General features: G+C 44.7%; 1 protein-coding gene across 1 annotated transcript; it reads left to right on the plus strand.

The window, feature by feature from the left end:
* The first annotated feature begins 990 nt into the window (after nt 1–990).
* Nucleotides 991–18,095, plus strand: TRIM16 (tripartite motif containing 16). The gene is made up of 7 exons (XM_063123244.1): nt 991–1,025; nt 4,632–5,435; nt 10,568–10,663; nt 12,811–13,044; nt 14,229–14,400; nt 14,508–14,603; nt 17,400–18,095. The coding sequence occupies exons 2-7, from the start codon at nt 4,866–4,868 to the stop codon at nt 18,062–18,064; spliced, it is 1,833 nt and encodes a 610-aa protein (XP_062979314.1). The 5' UTR covers nt 991–1,025; nt 4,632–4,865; the 3' UTR covers nt 18,065–18,095.
* Nucleotides 18,096–18,775: the final 680 nt, after the last annotated feature.

Below are 18,775 nucleotides of genomic sequence, written 5' to 3' on the forward strand. Positions count from 1 at the left end.
GGCAGCAACAGCTTTGCCATGACCCATCTGGATTGATGTCATGATCCACTTCTGGGGCACGACCCATCAGTTGTAGACCACTGGTTTAAACCATGGGTTGTCATTACATGTGAACTGAGAACTATGGATTATTTATGGGTTGCTTCACCAGTCTATAAAAGTGCCAGACAGCAGTGGTGAAATCCTAGCCATTCTGCATGCCAGGATGACATGGCTGAAAAAGCCTGTGGGATAGAGGGAAGGAATGGGTGAAAGGGGTGGGAACCAAACAACACAGGAATTGAAAAGAATAATTCACAGTTTGCTCAGTCATAAGGCAGCTAAATCATGGGTTAACTCTGGGTAAGGCAACAGCCCATGGGTTAATTAAACCATGGCTTTTCATTATGTGTGAACCAGGTCACAAAGTCCCTTACAGAAGTCGTAAAAAATTAGATTTCTTTTGCAGGGTTTGTCTGTTGCTAATAGTGTTGGTGAAGTATTGCCATGAGCATGGGCACAAAGAGATAAACCAGGGCTGGGATAGATGAAGGGAAGAATTAAGTTGGAGGAAACATGAGACAATGCCATTCATACATTTTCTTGCTTTTTCCCAGCCCGTTGCTAGCTCTGGATGCAATCTGAATATTCAGAATCCAATGCTCCCCACACCTCCTGGGTCCTAGTATCTGCCTGTTTTTTTATTCATTTATTTTATTTTCTGGCTGTCAGTGGCTTCTGGGACCATGCACATATGTGGACTTGCATCAGACCTGGAGCTGGATTTAGATCCAAATTCAGCTGCAAACCTGCCAGAAAGGACCCAGTAATTCAAAAGCTGCCTATTCATATGCATGTTTACATAAGAAATATCTCACATAAGAAACACCTTACATAAGGAATGTGCCCCCAAGTAAATGTATCACAGCCTAAATCTCAACAGTAGTTTGATCCAATCTCTAACCCACAATGACCAATGCATTATTTCAACAGGGCTATTGGCAGCATGGAAGAGGATTATAACAACCTTTTTTACTTTGGAACTGGTAAGTTCTAAGCAGGGTGAGGAGGTCCACATTCCTTCAGGGGTGATTGGTTGGGGGTTCCCTTAATGGCAGTGTCAGAACCAGAGGTGGGTGGAGCCAGACCTCTGCATCCTGAGAGACCTATGCCACTACATCTACCAAGAGAGCAATCCTATGGTCCCTAATAGGAGGTCCCAGGTACTATAAAATGGCGTGGATCCCCCTCCAGGCTATAAACATTGACACAACCTTGTGGGAAGTGGGAATTCAAGCAGGGACACCCCGCCCCCTAGCTGCTGCTGAAAGCTCCACAGGACCTTCTCCTCCCATGCCACTGTTGCAACCTTGGAAGAGGATGGGGCGGGGAGAGGCCATGGCAGTGGGATGGGGAGCGGAGAGCAAAAGACATGAATCCATTGAATCCATGAGCTTCTCCATTCTCAACCCTGCCCACTGAGAGGTAAGCTAACTAGATGGGGTCAGAGGTCTATGTAGCTAAATATGTTAAATGGCAGAAACGGGAAGTAAAAACGCCTCTGTCATTCCTATGCCCTACCTGCCAGAGCATAGGGTCTATTGAATGGCAACCCCATAGGATTCTGCTCTAGCTGCTTTAGCCCCTCCCATGAACAAATTAACCATTAGCTGGCACCTTTATTTGGTGTGATCCCCTGCCATCACTGTTCCAACACAACACTGCCACCTGGAAATGACAGGCATGCCAGACTATCCAGCTGCCTGGGTGAGAAAACAACATACCTATCAGGGACCAACATGTTGATTATACCTGTCCCTCATCACCAAGTAGCTCACTCTATATTAGAACCCTTGGATCTAATATGGATCAGCAGTTGGAGCAGCCACAGCAGTTGTAAATTCATAAGCATGGGGAGTTGAGTAGGGATGTGCTCCGCTCCGATTAGGAGCGTAGAAGCAGTAGCGGATTGGCCTGCTCCGCCTTACCCAGAGGCGGAGTAGGAGCGGACCGTGGACCCCCTAGAAGCAAGGCGAAGAGAAGCGACCATTTTTCGGAGCTCCGAGTTCAGGCGGAGCGCTCCGGTCGCCATCTTGAAAACATTTCGCCATAGGATTGCATTGCGGCAAATAATCGCGCATAACTACGTTGTTTTTGAAGCTATCGCTCTGGAAATTCTTGTGCTCAGAGAGTCGTGGATGGGGGTCATTTTGAGACCACTCTCACCTCTCTGCATTGTCCGTGTCGCGTGCTATATTTTTTTGAAAATCGGGTCAACCGCGCGGCTCAAACTGCGTTTCGGCTTTTCGCCCATAGGATTGCATTGAGGGAAAGAATCGGGGATAACTGGGGGGGGGGGTTTAAGCTATCGTTCTGAAAATTCTTGTGCACAGAGAGTCGTGGATGGGGGTCATTTTGAGACTACTCTCAACTTTCTGCGTGCTGTGGTTCACGTGCAATGTTTTTGTGAAAATCGGGTCAACCGCACGGCTCAAACTGCGTTTTCGGCTTTTCGCCCATAGGATTGCATTGAGGGAAAGAATCGGGGATAACTGGGGGGGGGGTTTAAGCTATCATTCTGAAAATTCTTGTGCACAGAGAGTCGTGGATGGGGGTCATTTTGAGACCACTCTCAACTTTCTGCATCGTACGGGTCGCGGGCTAGAAGTTTTTAAAAAATCGGCGGGAAAAATACCTTTTTCAAAGGGCTGAGGGGCAGAGTCAGCTCCCGGTCATGATGATCCCAAAGTTGGAGGAGGGCATAGGCAAAACAGGTAACTTGGGATTCTGGGAAACTTCTCTTTCTTCATCTGAACGGGCTTTTCCCCGTGTTTTTTAACACAGTAGCCCCACCAAATGCACAAACACAACCTGAAATCATATACTAAGCCAAGAATAAGAGATAGAAACACAGCACTGCTCCCCACCCTAACCTTGGTGAACAACTGAATCGATGTGGTGCAAGGGGATGAGCTCCCCTAGGGCATCTCATCGTGGACGTGCCCCCACTCTCTCCTGCACTGGAAGGCCATAGAGCCTTCCAAAGAGAGTAAAACGGTGGAGCAATGCCTATCATGAGTTGAAGTGAATGGTCACTTTTCAGTGGTAGAGCAATGCCTGTTATGAGTTGAAGTGAGCGTTTTACTTCTTCTCAGAGCTGTTGGTGGCTGTCATTGTCTTGAACTGGCAGCTACTTCCCCCTCCCCCGGGCACGTCCCCCTATTGCTGGTAAAAGACAGATATAGCCTTTTTAAAAAAATTCTTCTTGCTGTTTATTGAGCAACACTGCTTCTTTTAATTCCACCCCTCCTTTGTTTATTGATTGATTTATTCCATTTTATATGCATTACTGGCTTATCCTTGGCTCACTTCCTTATGCCCCCAGAAATGCCAGCTGCATGCCTGCCTGCCTTCCCTCCCTCCTCCCCTGCCCACCTCGCAGGGATGTTGTGTGTGGGGTGCCCGATTTTCAAAAATTCGCCAAAAATCAGGGGATGATGGGATTGCTTTGAAACTTGGCATGCGTGTGTATATCCCCATGAGGTGTCATGGTGCCAAACATGAGGTTTCTAACTTGAACAGAAAAAAAGTTGTATAATTTTTTAGCTTTCAATGCAAGCCTATGGGGGGGGGGAAACGGAGCTCCGGATCCGGATCCGGAGCTCCGGGCGGAGCGGAGCGGAAGTGGGCAGAGCGGGGGCGGGGCGGAGCGGCCCGATCCGAAAAATGGCGGATCTGCAAGTGAAGCGGAGCGGGGGGTCCGTGCACACCCCTAGAGTTGAGCATTTTGCATTATCTCCCTCCCCCCACTCCTCCACAAGTTTTCATCAGTCAGCTGCCATCATCTTAATTTTCTTAATATATAATTGTTTGTTATAGATTAGGTAACTTATGAAGAATTAGTGCCTACATTTGCTCATAACTCTGTTTCCTCTTAATCCCTTTTCCCTTTTGTTCCATGTGTATTAGACTGTAGTAAACTTTAGGCTGGGGTAGGCAATCTTATGGGGCCACAGGTACATTTGGCAATTTGAGAAACTGTCCCGGGCACCACCACAAAATGGCAGCCATGGGAGGAATGGCAAAGGACAAGTAACCTGCCCCAAAGATTGAATACAAGGCAGAGATTGGGTCTGAGCCTCCACATGTTAAACAACTCCTTTGAACCCACAGTTTTCAGAACCAACAGAAACCTATTTCATATCAATGTCAGTTGCTGATAAGAAAATGTGTTAATTAAAAAAAAAAGTCAGGCACCAAGAAAGGTGTCTGGGGGCGCACCCCTGCTTAAGCAAAATAACCACAAGAATAAGTTCTGAAAAAGGTGTAAGCAAACAAGAATCCACAGATGAACAATTTCACATATATTGAAGTATCTAAACATTACTCACACATATATACACTCTTACATTCTTACACACTTCTTTTTCATTCCAATTCCTCCCAAGCCACATTCCAGAAAAGCAAAGTTTGGCTTGTTAACATCACTAGGAGTTAGTTAAGGAGTGTTTAATAGTTCCAGGTATTTCCGGAGGCATTTGCCAGTCCTTTGCTGGGTAAGAGAAGGAAGGTTTGGGACTCCCTCCCCTTTCAAAATAAGGGAGATAACAAGCAATCTGAGGACTGGTGCTTATCTACAGCACTTTTAACAGGGAAGCATCCAAGCATGCCAGCTGCTTAGCTCATTGGATTACAAGCTGCATAATTTTTCAGTCATGCTTCTGGAAGGCGGAAGGAGTTAACATCCTGAGGCACCCAGCCAGTTAGGAGCATTCAGGTGTGACTGTTCTTTCATTCCTTGACTGCGTGCAGTTACAGTGCAAACACCTTAGAAAGCAGCAGCCATTGGAGTTGCAGAAACAGCTCTGATCAGGAGATACTAGAAAATGGCTGACCCAGAATCAACTTGTCCCAAGGAGCAGTCTCTGGAATTGGTTTGTAATGAATCCAACCCTGTGGCAAATGGATCACAGTTTTGTGAAGAAGAGTCTGAGAGTGTAGAACTGAAAAAAGAAGGGGAACCTCTGTCAGAGCTGGAAAGGGAAGGCAACCACAGCAACGGAGCAGACCTGGGAGATGATCTGACTGAAAATGGATCCAAGGAGGAGCCACCAGGTCAACCTGGTGTGATTGGGAAAGGGGAAGCAATGGAAGAAGAAGAGGTCCTTTGTGACTTTTGCTTGGCTGAGAAGGTGCAGGCAGTGAAGTCCTGCCTGACCTGTATGGTCAATTATTGCCAGGACCACTTGCGTCCTCACCTGGAGAATGCCAAACTGCAGACCCATAAGCTTATGGATCCATTGAAGGACATTGACATGCAGAGCTGTGAGGCCCACAAGAGGCACCTCAACTGGTTTTGCCACAGTGATATTGTGTGCGTCTGTGAGGAGTGCCTCGCTGATGGGCACCAGGGACACACGGCTGTTACCTGTGCAGTCGCCAGGAAAGAAAAGGAGGTAAATTGTGTATTTATGTTTACCACCAATGCAGAGGGAATGTTGTGAGGTCTGACTACTCACTAGGTTGACCATATGGAAAGCAGGACGGGGCTTCTGTATATTTAACAGTTGCATAGGAAAGGGAAATTCAGCAGGTGTCATTTCTATGCATGCAGCACCTGATGAAATTCCCTCTTCATCACAACAGTTAAAGCTGCAGGAGCCCTGCCCTCTTTTGTATCTGGTTACTTTAGTATAGTTCTTGCAGCTTCATCCTGTTGTGATGAAGAGGGAATTTCACCAGCTGCTGCATGCATACATGGGACACCTGCCGAAATTCCCTTTTCTTCGCAACTGTTAAAAATACAGGAGGCCTGTCCTCCTTTTCATGTGTTCACCCTAGCCACTCCCAGACTTGTACATGGGCATGGCTTGTTTGCAAGTGAGAGGCCAGAATGAAGCAGAACTCCTGCTAGATATAACTACAAAGCTGCAGTCCTAAACACACTTATCAGGGTGTAGGCTCCCTTGAATACAGTGTGATTTGCTTCTGGGTAAACATGTATAGGATTATGCTGTCATGTAGGATACCTGGGGTTTTGTGGTTTTGTAGCTGACGTATTCTGAAACTCAGGCCATTTGTTTAAAAAGGAGGAAATATCTGGCAAAGGTGAATGAACAAAAGTGCAGCTTTGCCTGCTTTCTGCTAGAAAACGCCCACATTGCCAAACTTCGATCCCACGGCAATTATGGATTTTGCTATGATGCTAAGCGGGGAGCTAGGTCTGTGATTGCGGATCCGTGTGGCACGGATCAACTTTTGTCACTTGGATGCAGATGCTTGGAAAGCTGTGGTTGAGTATCAATTGCATACATTTGATCCACACATGTGGATCCATTTCTGCCAGTCAGGCAACCTGCTCAGCCCTTAACCATATGGCTGAAGCTCAGTGTCACAAAACTGAAGCTGCCAGAAGACCACAGAGGCAAGTGAAGGGATCCTTATTACATCCCAAAGAAGAGTTCTCTGTAGGTTTATTTCCCAAAGCTCTAGTTTCTAAGCTGCCACACAGGCTGCCTCTACTCTGCTATATACTGGAGAGCAATAGATAAATTCATATGTGAATGCTTATGATGATTCAGTACTCCCCACCACACCTCACATTGGTATCCTAGCTTCCTCCATGGAGCTCAGTGTGATGTATGTGGGGTTTCTTTTTATTGATTGATTGATTGATTGATTTAAAATTTCTTCTAGGCCACCATTAAGGGTAGAACTCTCTCAAAGCAGCATACAGAATAAAAAACTATACTGAAGTATACAAATAGGCAATAAATAAATTAATATGCAATAAAATACAACCATAAAAACTGATTACACCAGGCCAGCAGAAACAGGTGCCTGATGAACCCCTGATGGAAGCGGATTCCCATTTTATATCTATCCCATTTTATCCTAACAACAACCCTGTGAGGTAGGTTAGGCCATAGTCACGTGGCTTGCCAAAGAATCATCTGGTGAGCTTCTTGGTGAGTGGAGACTCAAATGATGACCTTTCCATTCTAAGTTCAACACTTCAACCATCACACCACCCTGGTCTTTATTTACCATGGTGCATGCCCACTAAAATGCTTGAGAAATGTTGGGACTGGGAAATGGTGAAGAGGCTGAAGAGGAAAAGGCAAATCTTAGTATAGGGATGGAGGAGGCAGTCAAGAACTATGAGATACAGGACAGCATGTCAAAAGTCTCAGATAAACTAAGGGCCCCTTGGTGGATAGCTTAGTAGGTCTAACTCATAGGGCTTGAAGCTGAAGATGGAAATTAATTGAGGAATATCCTCAGCTATAGTGAGGGTTCCCAGTATATGAAATTACCTGGGATTAATAGCCAGTTATTAAAATCCATGTCACCTCCCCACCCATAAAGATAAAAATAGGATTCTTGAGACAATTGTGCCCATGGTAGTTTTCACGCCTGCAGTTTCCTCCGTTCCATCTTAAAAGGTCATATCATACCACCAATTCTTATGTCTAGCAGTTATGCAAGGAGTAGATGTTACTTACATAGCGAAAATGGATTAAAATATTAACATCAAGCCATGGCATCTCTCATTCAGATTTTTAACCAAAACGTGCAAATACACAAATGTGTAGAGTTTCTATACCCCTTGCAAATACCAAGCTTAAAGTAAATTGTCCTAAAACTATCACCTCAAGGAGTGTCCCAGAGTCTTAAAGTGCAGTTTGACTGCAGGTTTAAACAAACCAGGACTTCTGATTTTCTTAGTTTGGATGATCCCCTCCATGTCCCAGATTTCCACACTGACACTTCCCAATCCTGAGGCTTTTATAACATGAAAATAATTACAGAGTTGGCTGTGAATCACAGCTTAGGTGGAGACACACATTCATAGCCGTTATGACTACCTATGTGGTGGGTGTGAGCTCTTCACCTTTTCTCACTGTCTTCCTGTTCCCAAGGAAATGGTAAGTATTATTTCATATTTCATATTTAATACCAAAGTGATTCATGTCAGGTTCAACACCCCCATCCTCCAGTTTGATTCTCTACGACTTCTGCCTTGCTGCCTTTCATTCCCACGGATTGAAACCCTTAGAATGAAACTGGAATCCAGTCCTAATATTCTGAATTCTGTTTTTGTGTTTATGACAAGGCACACAAATGATGTATTATTTTACTGTTTATTTATTTAAAACAGGAGCTGGCAACTTAATTTCATGCACTCCTTAGCCTAATTTCAAAAGCCTTAGCTGCATGTGATTAGTTTGGATCTCTGGCAAGAGTTATCTGTTCCTTCTCTGCTAGATGACTGGGTGGGAAGGAAGGTGGAGAGAGAAAAGGGAGTGGCAGAAAGAAGGGAAAAAAGGCATGACCCATCCACTTTTGGCTCTGGCTCTGTTTGCCACTGGCTTTGGCCTTGCCCACTGCCGAGATGCGCACACCCCCATCAGATTACCCATGAGGAGATATGGCCCTCGACATAAAAAAGGTTGCCTGCCACTGGATTAAAAATATAGCCTCTCCCATCCTAAAGGCTCAGAGGAGTTAACATGTAAAATTTTAGTAACATGTTAAAGAATATCCAGTCAGGTCAGCCCTACTATTAAGAAGATAGAGATGGTCACCTCAGGTGGCTGATGCTGGGGGGTGGGGCAGTGGCAATGAGAGGTAACAAGGTGTTGGAGGTCCCCTAAGCTAGCCTGCTGCCCTCAAAAGTGGTGGAACGTCCTGTCTTATGAAGTAAGATTCAATTCCAAGGTCAGTTAGCTTCTGTACATGGAATGGGAACAGGGTGTATGGGCTGTGGAATCTTGTCTGTTGCCTTAGGCAATAAAACAACTTGTGCTGGTCCTGTAAAGCTCAATATTTAAACCTCCACCTTTCTAATGGCTTATTTCCAATCCCACAAAAGCAACAAAAATGAAAAGGCCTTTCTAAATGATTGTCAAGCCTCTTAGGGACTTCTCAAACTGAGGGGTTCACCAGTAAGAATGCTGGCATGTCTCTGCATTCTAAACGGGACATGTGGATAGGTGCTTACTCACCATAGTAAATCTAAACTGCTAGCTCAAATTAACCAGCTCAAAGCAGCACAAATACAGAGATAAACGAATTTCACTGTTTACTATGCCCCTAAACTGCATCAGGGTGTGGTGTTTATGAAAACATTTATAACCCACCTTTCCATCTAAAAGATCCTAGTGTGAATAGCATTTTTTTCTTTATTTGTCCATCCATCCATCTCTACCCCAGTGTTTGGTCCAAATAAGCCCTCGAAGTGCCTTGCAATCCTTAAGAAAGCAATAAAATGTAACAAAACACCAAACAATTATACAACAATTAGGAACACTGAGCTAAGAAGAGTCAGCCAAGAACACACCCACAGCAACGGGGAAATGCAATAAAAACTCAGCACAACCCAAAAGCCGGTGACAGAAAAATGTTCTCATACTTTGCAGAAAACCCAAAAGGGTCAGGGCTGGTAAAGTTTTTAGTGGGGAGGGTATTTTGCAGCTTGCGGGGAGCGCTTGAAATGTGAAAAACATTTGAAGACAATGGAAACCAGAGAAAGCCTGAGGTGATGACTGCAGTGTAGAAGAAATCTCATATAGAACAAGGAGATCTTCTAGGGAACTTGAACCTAAACTGTTTGCAGATAAACCAGGAATTCGATCTGGGCCTAGAAACTAACTTGTAGTCAGTGGAGATTTAACAACACTTTTGATTAGCAAAACCAGGTCACATTCTGGCTGCTACATTTGGCACCAGCTGAAGCTTCTGAATTCTTTTCAAGGTCAGGCCCATGCAGAATGCATTGCAGTAATCTAATCTCGATGTGATCAAAGACATATAACAGTGTCTAGATCTCCTTTCTCCAGGAAAGGGCTCAACTGGCACACCAATCAAAGCTGTGCAGAAGCACTCCCACCCACAGCTATCACTGACAATCCAGTAGCAAATCTGGGTCCAGGAATACACCCAAACAGTGAATCTGCTTCTTCAAAGGGAGTGCAATCCCATTCAGAACACTTAGCTTTCCTATTGACAAACAACAGCTCTGGGGGGAATCCACATGTCGTTCCAAGATCGCTTCTAAGCGACCCCAGTGCGGCGTGAAAGCGATCGTGTACCTGGCCTTTGGAAGAGCCGATGAAGAGACGTCCTTCCTGCCACCGCCACCCACAGACCTCCTCGCCGGCTGGGATGGAGAGCTCGGGGGAAGAAGGCGGGTGGAGAGCTTCTTCCACTCTCAACCCCACCTTCTTTGGCCGAGCTCTCCTCGCCGGTTGTCGAGGAGGTCTGTGGGTGGCGGCGGCGGTGGCGGAGGGAAGGACGTCTCTTCGTCGGCTCTTCCAAAGGCCAGGTACACGATCGCTTTCACGCCGCACTGGGGTCGCTTAGAAGTGATCTCGGAACGACGTGCGGATTCCCCCCTGTTTCGTCTGGATTAATGCTTGTTAACCCACCACTGTGCATTTTGCGTAACATCTAGCTTGGCCCTAATGGGATGCAATTCCCAACTTGAATGTTCACAGAAGAAAATGGAGGCTACAATTTGATTTATTAATGTGAAATACTGTTGTGGTGTTATTCTATTAAGAACATCTGATTCGTCTATCTACAGCATGAACTTCTTCAGCTCCAAGCAGAATATGACTGGAAACTGAGGTCAGCTGAAAATGCAATTGTTAAACTGCAGAAGAATTCGGAGTCTATAGTGGTAAGAATTTTAGTAGAGTAACTCTCTTCATTTGAAACTCAATCCCTGGTGGCAATAGCACCAAATTGTTGTACTGTATTTTTTTTAAAAAAGTCTTCGCAATAGTAATTTCTTTGCTAAGTATCTTGTTTTAGGGAGGCTGTTTCTCTGTGGACACCAGTAGCTTACTTTGTTGCCACAAAGGATCTGGACCAGAGCTGGCTCTAGGCTTGAGGACTGGCCTTCTGGTAGGATCCCTTCAGGCATACCTGGCACTGGTGGCAACAGCAGCAAAGCTGTTGGTGGCTGGGAGCTGGAGTTTTAATTTTTCAAAATGTCCCAAAGGGCCCAAGATTGGGCTTCTCATGGCATTCTGGGAAATTTAAATTGTGACTCACAGACCTAGCAACTTGGTGTGGGAGCTCCAGAACTAGTGGCAATGTTGGTGACCCATGGTGAGCTCCTGGGACGTCGGCAGCTCCCCAAAGATGCCAAGTTCTGACATTAGGTCTGATTTGGACTCTTTTCCTTATAGAAAATCAGGGACTAAACATTGTTATTCAGTGATCAATCACAGAGGTCTTTCTTCCCCTTTTTCACCCTCCCTTCTCTTGTTCTTCTTTTCTCCTCCCCAAATATGGTCAATGGATCCACTTTTGTTAAGATTACACCAGTTGAACATTTCCATATTTACTCTTTCCACAGCATTCACAAGTTTGTAAACCACTGCTGTACCCCTCAAGAAACATTTCTGGTGAACTCATTCCCCCTTCCCCTGGCAAGGGTGTTTCCCCACACCTCGGGAAGGGCTCCTCTATCTTTAACAGTTGTATAGAAAAGAGAATTACAGCAGGTGTGGTTTGTATGCATACAGCACCTGGTGAAATTTCCGCTTCATCACAACAGTTACAGCTGCAGGAGCCCTGCCCTCTTTTGTTATCTGGTCGCACTAGCTATATTTAGGTTCCCACAAGGTTGGCCTCATTAAAATAACCAAAGAGTGAGTAATGCATTTCAGTGTCATCTTCTGCAGAGCTTCTTAAGCCACACAGCCTTTTGCAATTCTGGCAGTTTTTGCTCTCCTGTAAAAACATTCCTTTGCTCTCTCTCTCTCTCTTCTGGACTGGGGTAGATCTACTTTTGCAGAGATCTCTAGCACCACAGTAGCTTGAGAGGCTCCTGCCACAAGTGCAATTGAACAGAGCTGTAGTGTTAGGCATTATAAGAAAAGGAATTTAGAATAAAACAGCCAGTATCATACTGCCCTTATACAAATTTATGGTGCAACCACACTGTGTACTGTTCTGGTCACCACACCTAAAAAGGATATTATAGAGCTGGAAAAAGTGCAGAAAAGGGCAACTAAAATGATCAAGAGGCTCGAGCATCTTCCCTATGAGGGAAGGTTAGATCAACTGGGGTTGTTTAGCTTGGAAAAAAGGAGGCTAAGGGGAGACATGATAGAGGTGTACAAAATTATGTATGGTGTGGAGAATGTGGACAGGGAGACATTTTTCTCCCTCTCTCAAAATACTAGAACCTGGGGTCATCCCATGAAGCTGATTTTTTGGGAGATGCAGGACAAATAAAAGGAAGTAATTCACACAGTGCATAGTTAAATTATGGAACTCACTACCGCAAGATGTAACGATGGTCACCAAGTTGGATGTCTTTAAAAGGGGGTTGGATAAATTCCTGGAGGTGAAGGCTATCAATGGCTACTAGTTCTGATGGTTGTGTGCTATCTCCAGTATTCGAGGCAGAAAGCCTGTGTGCACCAGTTGCTGGGGAACATGGGTGGGAGGGTGCTGGTGCACCATGTCCTGCCTTGTTGGTCCCTGATGGTTGGCTGGTTGGCCACTGTGTGAACAGAGTGCTGGACTAGATGGACCCTTGGTCTGATCTAGCATGGCAGTTCTTATGTTCTTATGATATTCATGTGACTTAATTGGTTATTAATTAAAAATGGGAGTTTTCCTAGTGTTGGATTATGCCCATCATCCTTGGGGAAACACTTTATCCTTCTTTTGCCAGGTGATGTAATGGACACCTCCCAGCCATGCCAGATCTCCCCTTCCCAGCTATGGAAAAGAGACACCATTTTAGGTCCTGGAGAAACAGCATGGGCACATTTGTAGTAATAAAAGTGGCGACTTTTGTTCCTGCAGAGTTCGGTGTCTGAAGTGAAAACCTTAGTGGAAGAGAAGTTTGAGGAGCTGCTACAAGCGGTCAAGAAGACTCACTCCGTTGTGCTAGCTTTCCTAGAGGAGAAGGAGCGTGCTGCAGTGAACCACGCCAATGGAATAAAGATACACCTGGAGAACAAGCGAGTGACGATGGAGGAATGTAAGAACAGGCTGGAGAAGATGGCCACACATACCAATGACATCATCTTCCTAAAGGTACCTTCAGTGATAGTGGTGCAAGTGGCCAATTGGTGCAGCTGACCCCAAATGCTCAAAATGTTTAGGTGTGTGTAATGCAGATGAAATCCACCTCTTGCCATTTCATTTCATTTATTCATACGAGCAGCTTCTGCTCCTGTGTTTTGGCATGAGCAGTTACTCCTGTACAGGTCTCTTATTTCTGCTGCCCTGAAGCACTTTTGGCTCCAACCAGGGAGCTATCCGACATGCCCAAGCTACAGGAGCAAATACTAGGCAAGGAGGTCTGAATCAGCAGGGGAGCTGTCCAGCCAAATAACTGGACAAGCAGCTAGGCATATGGAGCTCAATGAAGGAGTTGTTTCACCAGCAACCATCAGGCAGTAATGGTTTTAGAATTCGCCCTGTGGCTCCAACCCTCCCTGGAGCATCAGCAGTGCCTTGATCTGCAGGCAATAGTTCCTGCTCTCTTGTTTTGAGTAGAGCTGAGAGGCCTCCACCTGCCAAACAGGTGCTGCATCCCTCTCTGGGTCTGGGCTTTGGTCACTTGGGTGGTTTCTTTTAACAGAAAAGTAGGGTAAAATTTAACCACACCAATCAAACAAGGGATAGGGTTTGTGCACTCACTATGGGAGGCAGATAGTTGCAGGAAGGGAGAGAGAGCAGAGCCAGCCTCTTTAGCAGTGTCTACAGCACAGGTTGGCAACCTTTGTTTGACCCAGCGGTTGGATCTCCTGGACCAATCTGGCAGGCTAGATGATGTCGATGGCCTGGCGCCCATCCCTTGTAGCCCCTTCCCAAGGTCATCTTCCCCCCACCCCACCCATTTTGCTTTGTTGGTGCAGAGGCAGCTCCATGCCTCTCTCTGCATATAGAAATGTAAAAGTGGTGGGAATGATGTCTGGGAAGTGGGCAGGACCTAGGAGAGGGGGCAGTGGAGGTTCCTCAGCAGGCCAGCTTGGGAACCTCAGTGGACCAAATTCGGCCTATTGGTCAGAGGTTCCCCACTACTGATCTACAGCCTTGTACAGAAAGGTCAATTCTGCTATTCTGCAGTACCCCTGCCATTCCAAAGCCTTTGTTGGAGGGATGAATGATATCCAGGACTGCAGGCCAAGGCAGCACAATGCTTTATCTTAGACCCTGTATCTCAGTGGATGGTAACAGAAAAAAGATACATGTATGTGCATATTTATTAACAGGAATACTGTGAATTCAAGAAGAGTGCAGGAGATGACACACTGCCCAGTGTGTACATTGGCCTAAAAGACAAATTGTCAGGCATCCGAAGGGTGGTCTCAGAGTCCACTGAACATCTTTTACACCTATTGCAAACTTCCTATAAGGATAAGTTGCAGGAGTTTGCCAAAGATGGTGAGTACCCAGCAATAAATCCATCCATCCCTTTCAACAATCAATTTCTCTCTTATTTCTGCAAGTAAGCTAGTTAATATTACTTCTCTTTTTCTTTCTTTTTACAGAAGATGCTGGCATCAAAACAATGGTGTCTGCAATTGTCCCATCCAAGCACCGCCTATCAGCTCCAGAACCCAAAAGCAGGAGTGACTTCTTGAAATGTATGTCATTGGTTGATTTTTGGTGCAACTCTTATAACATAACGTGGCCGGCCTGAGTGCCAGTTTCGGTAGAAAGGCAGGGTTCAAATCAAATCATTCAATCAACCAATAAGAACAGCCTGGCTGGATCGGACCAAAGGCCTTTCTAGTCCAACATTCTGTTTCCACAGTGGCCAATTAGATGCCCTAATGGGAAGGCCATAAGCAGGACATGAGCCCATAAGCTACTGGTATTGAGAGGCATACTGCCTCTGATGCTTAAGGTAATATGTAGCCAACATACTAGTAGCTCTTGATAACCTGGGCCAGATCTACACCAAGCAGGATATGACACTTTGAAAACCATTTGAAAACTGTATATGGAGTGTGTCCTGGGCCCCAACAGTTGTCACCACTGTTCTAAACTGTTTTAAAGCAGTGGTGTAGATCCTGCCCTAATTCTCTACCTTCTAGTTCTGGTTTTTATTGTTGTAGTTGTTGCTACTGTACTTTTCTGTTTAATACCATTTTGGTATATAAAGCACAACCAAGATAAAACTGAACAATTGTACCACAAATGGTACAATATGATATAGGTTTTAACCAAGTCAGTAGATGGACAATGCATCAAGGGGGATGTAATCAGTTTGGGCTCAGAAAAGCTCAGCTTCCCTTTAGCATCTGTGACCTAGTTCTGATAGTTACAGGGATAAACTTACCTATGTTCTCTGTAGTCTTGTTTTTGGAAAATACACTCAAGTGTAAAATCAATAACACTGAAGACATTAAAATAATACAAAATACCAAACACGGAAACACAATATTTAACAAACAACACAACCTATATTAAAGGCCTTTGTCTGATTAGCAGCTAATAGAGAGAGATGTAGTTCTTCCTAGGGTAGGGCAACAAACCAGGGGTTAAAAAAACCATGGGGTAGGATTATGTGAGAACCAGGAAATTGTTTCAGTACTTGGTGGGGTGATGAGAAACCAAGCAAACGTTTCCCTATTAATATGGCAAGAATCTTGTTGCTTGTATACAAAATAAGGTAATGCTATGTATTCTGGGATGAAGACAGTGAGCCACAAGATCAGTTTTAAATAAGCACTTCTCAGAGCCCATGTTAGAATAATTAATTCAATAGAAGGTGTTGGGAGAAATAAGATTTCCCGCTGCATTCTTTCTAGAATGGAGGGGGAAAAAACTACTGTAGAGATTTTTAAAACAACAACAACAACTATATCAGGATTAATTTTTAAAATTTGGGATCTGACTTTAATCAGCTATGAATGCTTCATCATTTCTGTGAGGTTATTGTATTTCTCTTCTTGGTGCCAAGATGGGAAATCCAGAAGCGCAGAGAGCCACAACTCTAGGAAGCTGTTGGTATCATTCCAAACATCTACACAAGAACCAAAGTGTCTTTACACAGGAAATCAAGATACTTTACTGCTTCCCCCTATCTCTGTGCAATATATATGTGATGGGAGCAGGTGGGGAAATCCCTGAAAATACCACACCATGTATTTTTACATTTTCCACAGGCAGACTCTATATTAGCCCCAATGTTGCTCTAACATTAGATAACCTTACTTAACACACAATGAAATATTAAACTTTGGTTTCTGCAGACATAAAGAAATCCAGATGCTCTCAAGCGCTATATGTTGTAGCTGAACAAAATATATAAAATCTGCATACTTTATTCCTATTGTAAAACTGGTTTTTCCTGTAGAGATATTCACTGCAAGATTCAGTGCAGACTCTGATTTGGCACTTTGGAAAATGGTCTGATTCTGCTCAGGCAAATTCCAGTCAAGATTCACAGAGCTGAAACTTCATGTCTCCCATTATCATGGGAAATTAAGAAATGGCTATAACTTTTTTTGAGTTTGTCAGAAGTGGATACAATTTGCAGGCATAGTAACCCCTTAGGAGGGGATCACGCTTGCCAAATTTCAGAAAAATAGAGGCAGTAATTTTTGTGCTACACATCTATGTATGTATATGTTTGCTCCATCTGAGGGAATCATGCCTGCCAAGTTTCAGATGAATGGGTGGAAGGATGTTTGTGCAACTGCAGCCTTGACATTTTGAGGGCATTCACCAAAGGACACACTTAACCTGCCCTGTTCCTTGTGGACCATTACTCTGAAAATGACTGTCAACCTAGAATTGGTCCTAAGTAAGAAAACCTCAGGCTTTCGGAAGGTTAGGTGCAGCGCTTCATGTGGAAGGGGAGCCTTCAAATTGTGAGCGATTTGCTTCTCCTTCCCTTCCCCCAAGATTTTTTTGGGCAGTTTATATGAAAATGTCACACATCAAAGAGGCAAGAAGTCTGCACATTTTCAGAAGGATAAATAGAGGGGATTAGGGAAAAGACTTTAAAACTGTTTCATCGTGAAGCCTGGTGGCATTCAAAGAATGGCCATCCCGTGGTCCCACCCAAAGCACATGTACCCTATGGTTAGAACTGACCCAGTCAGTCACTCAACTCCCTCCCTCCTTCCTCATTAGTGTTTCGTGAAACAAAAACAAACGGCACTATTTTGGGGGACATGTTGTCTGCCTTTCCAAAACCGAATTGTGAACAAAGCCTTGTCCACAGTCCAGGTTTAGTTCTGATCAATTTGGAGGGAAGCCCAGTTTGCTTCAGGAAGCACAAGAAATGATCCAAAGGGACCCGATTTGGCTAAGGCTTCAGGTGAATCTGATACACATCCCTAGTCTTCTGGGTGCCGAATCCTGTCTCACGTTCAGTGCAGAATTCTATTTTCCCAACTACAAACATTATGTATATATTTTCTCTGCAGACACCTGCCCATTAACGTTTGACCCAGTTACTGCTCATCGCTATTTGAGGCTCTTGGATGACAACCACAAGGTCACAAACACCACCCCGTGGGAGCACCCATATCCGGATCACCCAGAGAGATTTCAGCACTGGCGCCAAGTGCTGTCGGGCAAGAGCTTATATATTGGTCGCTACTACTTTGAAGTTGAGATCTCTGGGGCTGGCATTTACATTGGCATGACAAACAAGAGCATTGATCGGAAAGGTTCAGAGAGCAACAGCTGCATCTCGGGCAATGACTTCTCCTGGTGCATTAAGTGGAATGGCAAAGAGTTCGCTGCTTGGCACAGCGATGTGGAGACACCATTGAAAACTGAGGGGTTCAGCAGGATAGGCACCTACCTGGATTACCCCAGAGGCACCCTCTCCTTTTATGGCATTGAGTCGGAATCCATGACCCTCTTGCATACATTTGAGTGCAAGTTCGCTGAACCTCTGTACCCAGCTTTCTGGTTATCAAAGAAAGAAAACAGCGTGCGGATTGCGAAGTTGCGGGAGGAGGCTGAGCAAAATCCAGCCCTTCTTCCTCCCTCAGGAGAAGCACTTTCTTCCAGCACAGTTTTGGCCCCTCAGAGCGAAGGAGAGGCAAGTTCAAAGGCTGTGGATTCAGGACGGAGCCTATGATCGTGAGTGATGTGATCATGGGGCAAGATCAACTTGGGGCTCATCTACACCAAGCAAGATATTCCACTATGAAAGTGGTATATAAAAGGCAGGAGCCACACTACTGCTTTATAGCGGTATTGCAGTGCACTGACAACTGTTGGGGCCCATGACACATCTACACCAAGCAGGATATAACACTATGAAAGTGGAATGAAAGCAGTCTGTGGTATGTGTCATGGGCCCCAACAGTTGTCAGAGCACTTCAATACCGCTATAAAGCAGTAGTGTGGCTCCTGCCTCTTATATACTGCTTTCATAGTGGAATATCCTGCTTGGTGTAGATGAGCCCTTGGTTGTGGACCATTTGTACAAGTATAGCGTTGAATAAACTTTTCGTTATATAATTAGAGTTTTGGTTGTTTATTTACTCGCCCTTTAAAGACCACTTCTAAGCTGAGAAACAAAGCAACAGTATCTTCTGGTTTTTCTTCAGAACTGGCCTCATTCTTGGGGGCGGGGGGAGGACATATACTGGAGTTTTTCTTTTAAAAACTGTACTCATTTGCAAATTCAGGAATGAAGGAAAACTGCTGTTAGTTACAAACTGCTTGCCTTCCAGTGAAAATCAAACCCCAACCCCACAGTTGATAGAAAAGAAATTTCTTGCAAAAAAAAAAAAAAAGTTCAAAAGAGAAGAAAATGGGATGTGAGGTTGTTGTGCTAGCCTTC

The sequence above is a fragment of the Elgaria multicarinata genome, chromosome 3 (assembly GCF_023053635.1).
Source record: "Elgaria multicarinata webbii isolate HBS135686 ecotype San Diego chromosome 3, rElgMul1.1.pri, whole genome shotgun sequence".
In the NCBI taxonomy this organism is placed as follows: Eukaryota; Metazoa; Chordata; class Lepidosauria; order Squamata; family Anguidae; genus Elgaria; species Elgaria multicarinata.

Bases quoted from the DNA above. Each gene is read 5' to 3' on its own strand.
- TRIM16 (XM_063123244.1), top strand. From the start codon at position 4,866: ATGGCTGACCCAGAATCAACTTGTCCCAAGGAGCAGTCTCTGGAATTG. The intron at 5,436-10,567 runs GTAAATTGTGTA...GTCTATCTACAG, and splicing joins TCGCCAGGAAAGAAAAGGAG to CATGAACTTCTTCAGCTCCA. The intron at 10,664-12,810 runs GTAAGAATTTTA...TTGTTCCTGCAG, and splicing joins AGAATTCGGAGTCTATAGTG to AGTTCGGTGTCTGAAGTGAA.